The 13,546-nt window shown below is 38.4% G+C and overlaps 1 protein-coding gene across 4 annotated transcripts in view; it reads right to left on the reverse strand.

Annotated features, from left to right (window-relative positions):
- Window positions 1-13,546, reverse strand: part of MYO3A (myosin IIIA) — a 104,147-nt gene that overhangs the window by 1,814 nt on the left and 88,787 nt on the right. For all 4 annotated transcript variants that reach the window (XM_025148369.3, XM_025148367.3, XM_025148368.3 and 1 more), the window contains 6 exons: window positions 13,186-13,309; window positions 11,570-12,548; window positions 10,772-10,910; window positions 4,565-4,674; window positions 2,289-2,329; window positions 428-568 (listed from right to left, as the gene is read on the reverse strand). In XM_025148369.3, the coding sequence (XP_025004137.1) occupies window positions 428-568; window positions 2,289-2,329; window positions 4,565-4,674; window positions 10,772-10,910; window positions 11,570-12,548; window positions 13,186-13,309 (1,534 nt within the window). The remainder of the gene's footprint in view (window positions 1-427; window positions 569-2,288; window positions 2,330-4,564; window positions 4,675-10,771; window positions 10,911-11,569; window positions 12,549-13,185; window positions 13,310-13,546) is intronic.

The following is a 13,546-nucleotide window of genomic DNA, read 5'->3' on the forward strand; positions in this document are numbered from 1 at the left end:
CTATGGGACAGCAGGAGGAGGCACTCAAGCAGGGGTCTTATCTGCAGAAGGCAGGTGGAAAATTCGGCATACGTCCACCTTATTTAAAGCTGAACTGAGTCAGGTTCTGCTTTAGCTGGATTTGATTTTAGATCAAAGATTTACAGCAGGAGTATATCTCATCTGAAGCTTGGGAAGCCAAAACAGGTGGGCAGGCTGAAGATAAATCATGCTAGCATTTGTCCCTCCAAATGAAGATGGGAGATTTTCAGCTATCTATATTCCAAGCTAATTTAGCAAGATTCCACAAATTTAAAAAATAGTTTATGTCTAATTTGAAAGTGTTTTTTTTTGTTGTTGTTGTTTTAATGAACGTGCACATCATATATTTTTTCTCAGCAAGGATATACAACATTTATTTCTCCCACTATGTTTTTCTATAAGTTACCTCTCAGTAGCTCTTAAAGCTGAAGTTCTGCGCTCGACTGGATGTCTCTTCCTTTTTGTGGTAGAGCTGCTGTCCTTTGAGGTGGAACCAGTAGATGAAATTTCATGGTAGTAGATATCTAAATCTAGCACCTTGCCCAGACTGTCAATAAATGAGTAATCTAAGATAAGAATTCCACTTTTCAACAGTATATTGAACATTCAAAAGTAACACAACCAAATATCATTTCAGTGTTGAGAGTGTAAAGAAAAATACATGTGAACAGAAGAAATGATTCTCTGGAATATAACTGCTGTATGATGCAGATGCTGACAATTTTGCAATGCTAGGTACTTTCAGGTGTTCATAAAGCAAATGCGTAACTAAAAAGGTCTGAGTTTACCACTGCATTCAGTGGGGAGGCACGTTTATGGTACAATCCATCTGACCTATTTTAGGCATCTCTCTTAGGAAGATGTGAATAATTTTCCCAGAGATGACTATTTTTTCCATCTTACTATAAGAAGAGAGTCTAAAGCAACCAGTTCAGATACTGGTGACAATAATGCAGGTGTCTGTATGTTTTTAGAGGGTTAAACCAGAGTGTCATATGTACAAAAAAAAACCCCCACAATCCAAACATCCAGTTTAGAAAGGTTAGGAAAAAAAGTCTATCCTTTAGGATCACAACCTGAAGAACCTTCAGAATTCTATTCTCACAGTGATAGAAATAACTCTTTGATTTCAATTGCTGCGTTCAACTAATAAAGAGTCACCACATGAAAGAAGATGCTGTCATGGAACTGTTTAACTATTTAAGATAAGTGAAGCCAAACTGAGGCTGGATGGGGAAACTATTATTATTGTATTATTATTACTATTCTTTGCTAAGCATAATATAACTGTATTATTTTCAAGATCTAAACAGCAACAGAAGAGCTGTAACTTAGAACTGACATGGATGTTAAGTGAGTCCTTTAAGCAGATGCATAATGAAGTGCAGTTTAAACAGTGGTTGAATAAAGTTATATGCTGTGAGCACACATTAAGGGCATATAATGTCATGTAACTTCATTTAGGATATATATTTTTTGATACAGAGCTTGTATTCTGCAGCCTCAGCCAAGGATAGCACTGAAAGCCCATCCAGACACTGCTCAAGTACTTTCCCTCTCCGAACACACTTCCATGGTGTTACACAGTGTCCCTAGGGAGCAGCAGAAAAGCTGATGTATATAAACACAAATAATAGAGTGCTAGGGCGTAAGGCAGAGCTGTGAACCAGAGTCTAAAGCACATGCAAAGAATACAGAAAGGCAGGGCGTATGTATTGCTTCCTTTATTTCTACAGAGATCTATCAAAACAGGTTAGTTACATGGTGAATAAAAGATTTCCAGTTGAAATTTCAATGGCTTCGCTGCTTTACCTGTTATTATTATCTTACAGTTGTATTAATATCTTACTGTTTCCATTTTTTATGATCTATTTCCAAACCATCGTATATTTTTAGGAGAGAATTTTAACAGTCTTCGTATTTTGGCTAACGAAAGAGAAGTGGTTGCTCATTTGCTTTGACTGGAATTTTAAGCACCTTCAATTATTTTCTGTGTCAGAACTATCTTTGCTGTGGACCTTATCTTAACTTATTATTGTGCTTGTGTTGCCATGGTAAAGGGCCATGCTGCAGTAAAACCAAACAACTGAATTCCATAATGGATTTTTGTCGCTGAAAATTACATATTTAGCTTTGTGTATGATGCCCTTCCTCTGAATCACCACATTACTATGCATTTTTAATACTTTATTTTCCTAGTTAAAGTGCAGCTAAGAACTATTTCTAGAGTACAAAAAAGACAATAGTGGGATAATGGAAAAAATTACCTTTCTTTTCTTGGTTTCCGTTTTTCATCTTGTATTGATTTCTAAAATAAACCACAGAGTCATTAAAAAAATACTAAAAGGAAATTCATGCAAAGATACAATTCATCAGAATGCCTGGTGGGAAAGCGGTGTGTATTTTTTGTTAAAAGAAAGTACACAGAACTTAATTTGCTGAGTAACAGAGCAAGTGCACCAGCAAAATCTCAGCATCTTTGTGACTAAACGTGTCACTGACAATGTGTTAGCATTGGTACTCCCAAAAATCAGTTACCGTGCTGTGGGAAAAACAAAAACCAACAAACCAGTGGGAACTGACTAGAATTTATGAATTCTACACTGTTTAGCCACTGAGAATCAGGGATCCTCATAGACAGACACCTCAGTATGCAGGCAAATACACAAGGCATATCATTTCAAAATGTTAGGCTGATTTACAAAAAAACCAACACCCCAAATAGACTGTTAGTGACTTGCATGACCAATGGCCTACCATCAGGTTTCACTTAAAGTGAACCACTTTACTGCATCTGATGTGCAAGGAGATGAGTCGAAATGGAACTTGTCTCACATCTGTGGTGTGATGTGAGAGAAATACCTGCTTTTGTAGGAGGGACCACAAGACAAGGGAAATGAAAAAAAAAAAACAACAAAACAGAACATGTTTTCATACTGTGTGCTTTAACTTTCAGGTAATCGGGGCTTGATAATTGTTCCATTGTGAAGAGCTGTTGGTCATGGAGATTTTTTGTAAGGCAGAATAGCCATGAAAGATGGGAAAGCTGACCGCCCTCTGGTATCTCAGATCAGAGCTCAGTGACTTGTCCAGTGTCCAAGAACAGAAGAAGTGGTGTGTCCATTTCCTAAGCTTCAGTACAAATTGATAGTGAATCTTTACCTCACCAGTAAATTTTAAAGTTCTAAAGGGAAGACAGGCTTCCTTTTTTTATACTTTCTTGAAAAACACAATTAATGAAAAGCAATAATAAATAATATGTATAATATATATAACATATATTATACATACATAATATATATACAATATATATATAATATCTTGCAAAATTGCTGCTAAATATTTGTTTTAATAGTCCCCAGTGTCACTGCAGCTCTTGTTTGCACTGATGTGATGCCATTTTTCTGATACGGAGTTGGCCGCATAACAGATTTGTTTTCATAAAATAAAATGTTCCTGCCTGTATTGCCTCAGCTTTCTAAACAGGCATTTGCTTTAGAATTATACTGAATTATACTTCTCAGACATTTTCCAATACAGAATACAGTGTCATGCCTTTCATTTCAGTACTCCATCTTGCCAATCTTGTTTTCACAAAACAAACCTTATTCTTCCATACCAATTTATTTTTAAGAATATAATTTCATTTGAGAATGCCACTGTTTCAAAGCTGTGTTATTTACAAGCCCCCATAATAAACCATAGCCGTATTTGTCATTTTTGGTATGCCAGACACAAGCCTCCCTGCAGGCCCCTGTGACACCTTCTGTTGAAAGGAGAAGCAATTGCTACGGTTAGTTTATTAGCTGGGCTCTCACCGGCTGCTAAAATAGGTCACTAACATACAGGCACCTCGAGCAAATGAGTTTAATTGCTTTTCTGTTGGAGCTGCTTTCTGAGCTGCTTTTACATTTTCTCTCTTTTTGCTCACTTTCTTGCTTACCCCCCCCCCCATATATTAAGGGCACCAAAGTCAAGAATGGAAAGCAGGCCTTGGTATCTGAACTTGGACCGAGGGCTATATATAGAGACACTCAAATCCATTAGCCTCCTGAGCTGTTTGTATTTGCCAATTCCTTCATAATCACAATCTGACACATTTGTAAAGGAAGTTACAGTGTGCATACTAATACAGCCTATTTTAATATTTGCTCTCTCTGCAAGATCAAGCACTAATTTAGAAGCTCAAAATAGCTCTCCGAATGAACCTGCTTTTCCCCATGACTTATAAAGAATCTACAGAGAGCAGGCACTTATTTTAGGTATTGAAAGTGCAAATGCTGCTTATGCATATAATGAATGTAGATATGTTCAGGTACAGAAGTAAATACTGGCCCGATCCGATTTAGGGCTCCAAGCAGAGTAACTACCCCTTACTAATTTCAAATCTGGTTTGAAATTTGATGTCTGTGGCCTGCATCCTTTCAGCAGGGCACAGCTCTCACGCTGCATCAGAAAGGAACAAAATAACTAGGCAATTAAAAAGTATTTTTAGGTGGGAATTATCTGGCAGTTTAAGCCCACAATAGCCTGCTAAACTTACATGTATTAGAGTGTAGTAGGTGGAATCTTCAGGGTTATTTAATGTCTTGGGCTTCCGTGGCCTCCTTGGGGGTCTTTGCAGTGGGCGAGTGTCTTCTACTTTGGCTGCAACTGTGAAAAAAACAGAAAATAGCAAAGCTTATTTCTTCATAGAATGGGAGACTTCTACAAAAAGAGGAGAATTTCACCAGAGAATAAAGAAAAAGTCCATTTAGCCACTTTTACTGCTTGTGGTCACTCAAGAATGCAACTGTTTGGGGCAATTCCGCAACCAGACTGGAAAGGAGAATGAATTTACTCATTTGAGCTCTGATGACCCACGTGGACACATGCCATGTAGTGAATGCCACTCTGGAGCATCCCAGCAGTCTGCCTGGCACAGGCTTCTCCTTCTTAGAAGGGCTGGTGTTGCTCACTGAGACAGATGCTCTGAGGGGCAGTGGCTGCTGGAAGGCCACCAGCTCATGACAGGGAGCTGAGCAGGGGTGTGATATTAATCACTAAGGTGCCAAACATGAGAACCAGCATTAAATCTCTTCCCTCTCTGATTCAAAGGCTGGGCCTCTATGCTATCATGGTGTAGGTTTTCCCCAGGTTCTCCTGCTGAGGCTGTTCTGTGTCAAGCCAAAAGACACACCACTGGGCAACACAGCATGACAATGTGCATTGCACCCACTGCAATCTAGTTTACTCAACTCGTGGTCTCTGCTTCTGCAGAAATCTTCTACAGATGTGGAAAGAATGTTTTCATTCTAAAGGAAATGAAACCAAGAATTCACACAAAATGGAAACTGCTGTCCACTGGCTGTCTCCCAGCTCCAGGCTGGATGTTGACTCATGGACTCCAGGAGAGTCCCTGAAAGAAACCATCTCTGCAGACAGAATTGAAGATAGTGAGGGTGGAATAAATAGCTAGCTGTCACTGAGCTACTGAAATGCATTCTGCTCATCTACTGCTTCGTATGAAGTGACTGACTCCATAACCCAGATGTGCTAACTACACACGATTGCATCTTAGAAGGAAGAACATATTTTGTTCTCTAATGGCCACCAGAAACTCTTTTACACTGTTAAAACGAAACCTCTCCCATGTACATCAGACATCTTTTTAATTAAAGAGAAAGCACAATCATTTCAAATGAGAAATGGTCAGTAACATATCAGCGTTGACTCCTGCAAAATTAGCTGTGTAAGTTTTTTGTTATGTGTGATAAATAAAGGCTTGTAAAGGTCATGAATATACAGAGGAGCCAGAGTGAATAATGTTCATTTAAATTGTAGTGGGATAATAATTACATTCATTGTCTTAGTTTCTTATCTGAAATGCAGACGGCTTCTCATGTAATGAATGAAACAAGTACCTTTTAACATTTTGCAGTGTAAGAGAACAATGGTGTTTTTCTAAGTCAAGGTACAGATAATTTCTATGGAACAATGAGATCTAGATGCAATAAATTCATTTCACTAACCTGTATGAAATATAAATTACATTCCTTTATTTGAAATGGTATGGAAGGCCTGACTGTGCTCCACATGGGTTGCTGTTACTCTACTACACTTCACATGGGCCTCCTGGAGTTATCTGAGTTTCCCTTTGGGACAGTAGAAGGAAACCTTCCCTACTGTATTTTTAAACCCAACAGGAGCTTAAACTGGAAACAGTACCTTAAAAAAAAAAGCAGTACAATAACAAAACCCATAAAACCAAATAACAAGAAGAACAACAAAAACAACAACCCAAAACAAAAAGAAAAGCTCAATCCCTTAAAATTCTACGTAATTCAACAGGAACACCAAACTGCTTGTGTGTAGGACAGAAACTGCATCAAAGATCCTGATGGCATGAAAATCTGGAAAAAGAACATGCAATCAAATTGTGGGCTCTAAGAATATCTTAAGGAAAAGACTCCCATAATACTTATTTTTTTAGATTTCCCCTTAACAATTCATAACAACGTATGCTGTTACATCATTGAATTCATCATTGTCAAGTATATTAGAGCATTCTCTTATTCTATATTACAATTATTCCAATTGAAATTAGTTGTATGTTTTTCATACATTTGTTCTGCAAAGAAGACTCCTGTTACATTCAAAAAAACATTTTGACAGTGGGGTTTTAGTGAAAAACAGCTTTTTATCTTGGCTTGTGCACTTCGCCTATCTATGAGCTATTCAGAAGAGCTGAGGGGACAGAAGCATTATAGAGGCAGCCAGTCTTCTCAGATTTATAAAATTACACAGAGAACAGAAAACATCATTCTGAGTTTTGCCTTCAAATTACACAGTGGGAAAAAGAAGTTTGATGGATTTAGCTTTCTTTGTTTCACCAGAAAGTAAACTTGTGATTTGCACCTGTATTTAGATTTGTGTGTTTGTTGCTACTGAAACACAGCTGATGTGGTAGTGGTTAGTTGTAGTATTGGACAACTCACTGCACAGAGTAAGGTTTGATTTTTGCTGCTACTTCCAGAAATCATTTACTCAGTCAAGTTAAAGGTGGAAGGCAAATTAAATATCTAGGCCTGATAAATGGTGAGTTTGATGTGCTCGTTTTCCAGATGGTCTATACCTTTCTATAGCAGGCAATGGAGCAGAATGGAGTAAAATCATTCACTTATTAACAGGCAAAATATGTTGTTTCATTACATAGAAAAGCTTTCTTTCAGAGCTCTACAGTAAAATAACTTATTGCCTTTTCTGTTTAAGACTTCAAATATCTGCAGGAAGATCTGGTGCTGTGTTTTTGATCTGAAGGGGAAAACCAATGCTTTCTACCTAATGAACATTTAAACATGCATGACACAAAAATGATAAAAATCCATTCAAAGAATCATACAATTATTAAGGTTGGAAAAGACCATTAATATCACCTAGTCCAACCATCAGCCCATCACCACCATGCCCACTAACCATATCCCTCAGTGCCACATCCACGTGTTTCTTGAACACCTCCAGGGATGGTGACTCCACCACCTCTCTGGGCAGCCTGTTCCAATGCCCAGCTACTCTTTCAAAGAAGAAAATTTTCCTAAATTTCCACAGGGCAGTTAGCCTATGCTCTGTGGTTGCATAGACACAAATAGGTGCTGTCAGTGCTGCTGCACGGTCACGTGCCTTAGTGCAATGCACAGGAGAAATTAGAAAGGAAGACATTTGAAGATTAACTGACCTTGTTGTTTAAGATTTTACTAACAGGAAGATGGGTCAAACAAGTTTAAAAGGTGAAAGGTTTTCCTCAAACTACAGAAAATTTGGAGTGCAGTGTCTATTTGAAACATTCAGGTACAGGCAAGAAATGCTTGAATAAAGATGAGTCAGTATCACCAGCCCTTTAGGTTGAACTGTCTGCACGTCCTGACATACAGTGATAACCTTGGAAGACTACAATCTAGAGGAATCTACATCCATGGATGCTAATATAAATTATCATCTGTCTTACAACAGACCATATACTGAGTACTGAAGAAAGAGAGAGGCTACAGCTGTGATAAGCATCTGAGCGATGAAAGGTCTTTATTTATTAGGTCATCTGTAGAAACAGATAAACCTGTCTGCATGTCACTGAAGTGAAATGGTACTTGTTTGATTCAGCATTGCTCTACGTCTTACGCGGATGGGAAGGATAAAGTCAGTCCCAGAATAAAGCAGGAAGAAAAAACAGGCAGGAGGTCCAATAATTGTCTGGGTTTTGCTGAGGAGTTTGGAAGTAACCAGAAAAAATGCAGGAATAGTAACTGGAGCTACAGAATATGATAATAATAAATGAGCAGCTATTGAGCTTCCTCTTCCCTGCAAAGGCTGCCCAGGAAATCTGTGTAGGTAGTGCTGCAGCAGCAAGGGGGATCTGGGTGAAGATCCCACCTGTCTCGCTGCTTTGTGGAGCTGTATGGGTCCTTGGCTGTTCTGAAGTGCCTTGTACCATGAGAATTTCATTCTAAATATAGAAAATTCTCTTCCAGAGATTCTGTACTTGCAGTGTCATTTAATACTTACAAGGATGAGCACTGTTATGCATCTGGTGAAAAAAAAATAAATAAAATTGTTCCCATCATGATCAAGTTTCCTTCCTTCAGTTTTTGACCTCAAAAACTACACTGTGGCCATTTTTGCATCTGTTCTAACCCTGAGTGACCCCAAGGCTCACTAGGAGTCCAAAGGGGCAGTCCTGGGATGCAGTCATTTTGTTTAGCTGGATGTATTAAGTAAGCAGATACAACTTAGTTGGTGATTTGAGCCACAGGGAATATTGCTTATTCCAGGAACCTTGTACAGCATGCCTTATGCATTTTTATAAATACAAATAAATTCACTTATGAACAACTTAACCTTGTAGATTTAACATTCATTAAAACTTTTGGCTTGAATGTTCTTTAAACTGCAGGATTTGCATTTTTATTAAAACAAACAGCTTTGAAAATCTGAACACTTGTCACAGTTCGCCATCCAGCTTTCCCACAGTTCCTCCCCTTCTGTGGATAGCAATATGATAGCATATTTTATCATAGGAATAGGTAAATTCTCAGATGGATAAAGGCCACCTACTCACTGATGAAGGCAGACAAGCACTCCTATCTAGCACAAAGCTATAAAATACAAATCTCATGTTACTGTTTTAAAATGACATACAAAACTAATGAAGTTGAAGAAGGTGTATAAATAAGTGCAAACCACCAGAGTAATAAGATATAGACATGATCTGAAGAACAGCTGAACCTCAACAAACTCTGCTGTAGGGTAGGAAAACAAAAATGGCCCAAGAGGTAAATCTGAAGTAAAAACTTACCCTGTAAATGTGTGCGTATAAATCATACTGAAACACATAATGCAGGGAAGAAAACAAGAAAGCTCCTCCCTATTTAAAATACAGCGTATCACTCTTGTCTTCCTGCCTCACTTTAGCATGGCAGTTTACAGCACATCACCTCAAGTCTTTATTTTACACAACTGTCTAACTCATGGCTTACAATGTGTAAGGACAAGGTAGGAATTCAGTTGCATCTTCATAGTTGATCAGCACCCACCATTCCATTCTAAATGCATCTGCCTTTGAAAAGAGTAACACTGTCCAAAGACAGAGTATGAGCACCATTGCTGACATTGTTTTGCATAAGACAATTAGACATTATTAACACACATTTAATGTTTGCACCTGTAAATTAAACAGAAAGTTAAAATAGGGGCCTCATATCTAATCCAAATTTTCTTAAATATTGTGCCTACTGCACAGAAGAATAAAGTGTTGTCATGTCACACATTTGTTGGGAGAAAAAAAAAAGAAGAAAATAAATCCTCCTTTTGTTAAGACCACATAATGGCAGTTTGTAAAAAATCACATTTCTTTCTTTTCATCAAAATGAGGCCAAAGTCGTGGTTTCTTATGCAACTTGACAACATTTTCCCTGTTGACTTACAAAGTGTTAGGACTTGGTTCAAAGAAATGTATGACACTCTTTATATCTGTGTTAAAAAGGATACAAGCAGCACTTTCATGCATTTCATCATTGGGAAAATGCTGTATTATGACACTGCAGGGGTACAGAATAGTGACATGTTCCAAGATAAAGCAAAGCTAAGTGGCTGACTGGTAAACACTTTAAGTGGGACTGCATTCACAGGTGACAAACTGGCATTCTTTTGTCTCCTGTAGAGCTACTTAAATTTATAGCAATGTTTAGGGAGGACTTTGTACTACTCTGCTGCTGATACATTTTTATCCTATTCACTTGTTGAAGTAATGAGACCTTTAGCTGGTCAAACAGCTGCCAGGTTTGCCCTTGTCTTGGTTGTATTTTGGGAACCCCACTGCCCATACTAACTGGAACACAAGTAACTTTGGAATGTGTTTTCAGAGTCCTCTTAACTACAGAAGTTAAAGGGATGCTAATTACTAATAAGAATTTACTTATAAAGTCATCCCCATCAACACTGGGAGGAGTTAGAATTTTTTATAGACTCAATTGCACTTCTGGGTAGCTAAAAATTTTACTCAGCAAAAATATGCCCAACTTTGGTAAAGCGTTTGACACAATACCTAATACAGTCTGAGATCTTACCCATAGCATACACTACTGAGCAACAATGAGTAAAAAAGAGCCAATGTGGAATTTTTACCAAATAAATGTATCCCTAGAGATGCAGTTATGAGGTCTCACAAGGGTTCTGTTGACAAAAGAAAATTCCACCTAACTGTAAGGTTCAACATTACCTGACTGACAAACATGAGAAGAATGTTGGTTGTTAGTTTGCTTATCTTTGGACATCATCACAGGTCTCAGCTGATGCGACAGTATCATTTCATTTAATTTTTGCTGCAATGCTAAGTAGTCTTCAGATAATTTTGATATCTGAAAGATATAACACAGAATTTCTCATTATTATATAAACAGATACATGTGTTCCAAGATAACAAAGGATAAAATGGTGGACTGGAGAATGATTTTAAAACATACTGCTCCAGCTGCTACAGTGCAGGTCCCTACCACACTCACCTCTCAGTCCTCTCCTTAAAAACCAATCAACTCAACAAAGAAAAGCGTAGGAAATCCCACACTGCAGCCCAGTCCTGCAGCTACTTGATATTGGTTCACTCAGGGGAGCAGGGGCTGCCTTGGTGACACGAGGATGCAAAACAGCTTCTGCAATAGGTACACTTTTCTGAACATGTTTGAGTTCATGGCATTGACACAATAACTTGCATTTTTGTTTACGGAGACATTAAGGGCCTTGCCTGGTAAATGCACATTTCAAACAAAGTCAGAGCTTCTGCATTTGGGTTAATACTGACATAATTTTTTACCAGTTTTCTAACTTCATTTTCTCCTTCTTTCTGAAAAAGGGTATTTCTCTTGCAGCCCCAAGTATGCATCTTTATGCAATACTCATTAAAAAAACATCAGTCTCAGCTGAGAGAATGAAGACCTGGTTCCACTGAAGCCAGTAAAATGACTCTGCCATTCTGTCATTGCTCAGCGTGTTACATATATTTCATTTATAAGCTTCTTACCTGCCGTGAAAAGGCTGCCAAATCACAGGTCTCTTTTTCAGATCCTCCCTTCAGTGTCTTAGAGCTCTCAGCCTCTGTCACATTGCTTTCCTTATTTTTTTTTGTTTGGGGATCTTTATTTTGAATGTGTACTGCTTCTGTTGACTCCTTTGCAGTGTTCTCTTGACTTTTGCAAGGTAATTTCCCTTCTTTTCTGAGTTGTCCTCTCCTTCTGTAACCGCGGTAACTGCTCTGAATAACCACTGCTGCCTTCTCTTTGTCCTCTAAACTCTGTTTTTCTGCTTCAGCTTGCTTCCGTGAACCTCTTAGTGACTCTTTTCTCACAATTCCTTTACATCCTCTAGGTATCATTTCTTCACGTTTCAGATGGTTTCTTTCCACGTCCTTGTTTGTCTCAGGCTGGACCACAGCAGATTCTTGATTTTGCCCATCTGCACTCAGTGTGTCTTGGTTAGCTTGCTCCTGCTGGGGACCAGGTTCAGCTGTGATTTTGACAGATGCTTTGCTGGATGACTCTTTCAAGGATGCCTGTTCTTCACCTTTATCAGAATGCTCTACTGCAGGCCTCAGTTTCACAGACGCTCTCTCTTCTTTAGTAGATATTACCTTTTGCTCCCGTATATTTCCTATGTCACTCTTCCCAGTGTGCTCATTATCATTAACAGCATCACCTTCTCCTTGAGTATCCTCATTCGCTGCTTCTTCCAGTGTAACATCTTCAGCTGGCTGCAGTTGTGCTTCAAGATATTCCACAACAGATAATTCTTCCTCTGCTATTTTTTTGCGTTCTTCCTTTATTTTTTTACGGGCTCTGTAACCCCTGTAATTGCTTTGAACAATGATAGCTGCTTCTTCTTCTGTTTTAGGAAGGTCACTCTTCACTCCAGCTGTACATTCCTCATTTTCTTGAAGTTCTTTTTCCTTCTCCTTTTCACTAGAGGATGCCGCATTCTCAGTTTCTTTCTTTCTAAGTGATTCCCTAAATGGAATGGAGTTTGGGGGAAAAATTACAGTTGAAGGAGATGAAAGATGGTGACAGCTTTACAATTCCCTTTGGTGAACTACCATCGTGTAGCAAATGGCAATTTGATAGATTGTAACACGGTAAAAATTCAGTGCATATAGCTAGAATTAGGGCCACACTGTTCCTGCCCATTGTCCCCTGAGAAAGACTGTGGACTCCTTCACAGCTGTTCTCTACCTCTCTGGACCACTCTACAGCTGCTGAAATGCTGTCACTGAAAACAGGGCTGTGATGCCAAGTGCTCCACTTCAGACTGGGACTACCATCATGTTGCAGAGATTTTTTTTTTTTTTTTTTTTTTTCCTTCAATGAGCCAGTTACAAAAAGAGATTCACTTACAGGTTACATTAACCTTGTAGTATCTCCTGGGCTTGAAAATATAAGAAAATTGCCTATGGACATTAAAGGAACTCAAAGTGAATATACATTACCATATGTATCTCTAGAATAATTTGTTTCACTACATCACTTTTTTCTTTCTTCCTTTCTTTCTTACTTCCTTTCTTTCTTTCTTCCTTCCTTTCTTTCTTTCTTAATCAGTACAGTTACTGGAAAGGGACACAGTGACATAAGAGACAGAAAATATTACTACCTCCTCCTTTTGAAGCTCTTCCTCTCCTTATATCCCCTGTAGTGAGATTGAATTGTTGTTGCTGCTTTGTTCCTTGCCTCGGTTAGTTCTTTTCTCTTCTTCCTGAGTAAGTAACCTCTGGCAACTGATAGTAAATTGTAATATAAACAACCTTAGGCAACAAACAATGGATACCCCCAAAATTTCATCCACTTAAATGATAACAGTATTCAAAAAGTAAACCAACAGTAGAGGGGAGAAATAAGAAAACACAGACTGGGGTGGTAATTACAGTTATGTTTCAGCTGAAATTACTCTTTCTCAGAAAAACTGTTGAGATTTCAGAAAGCTGCAGCTGTTCTATGTGAGGAAACAACTAAGG

Source organism: Gallus gallus, chromosome 2, assembly GCF_016699485.2.
Source record: "Gallus gallus isolate bGalGal1 chromosome 2, bGalGal1.mat.broiler.GRCg7b, whole genome shotgun sequence".
NCBI lineage: Eukaryota > Metazoa > Chordata > Aves > Galliformes > Phasianidae > Gallus > Gallus gallus.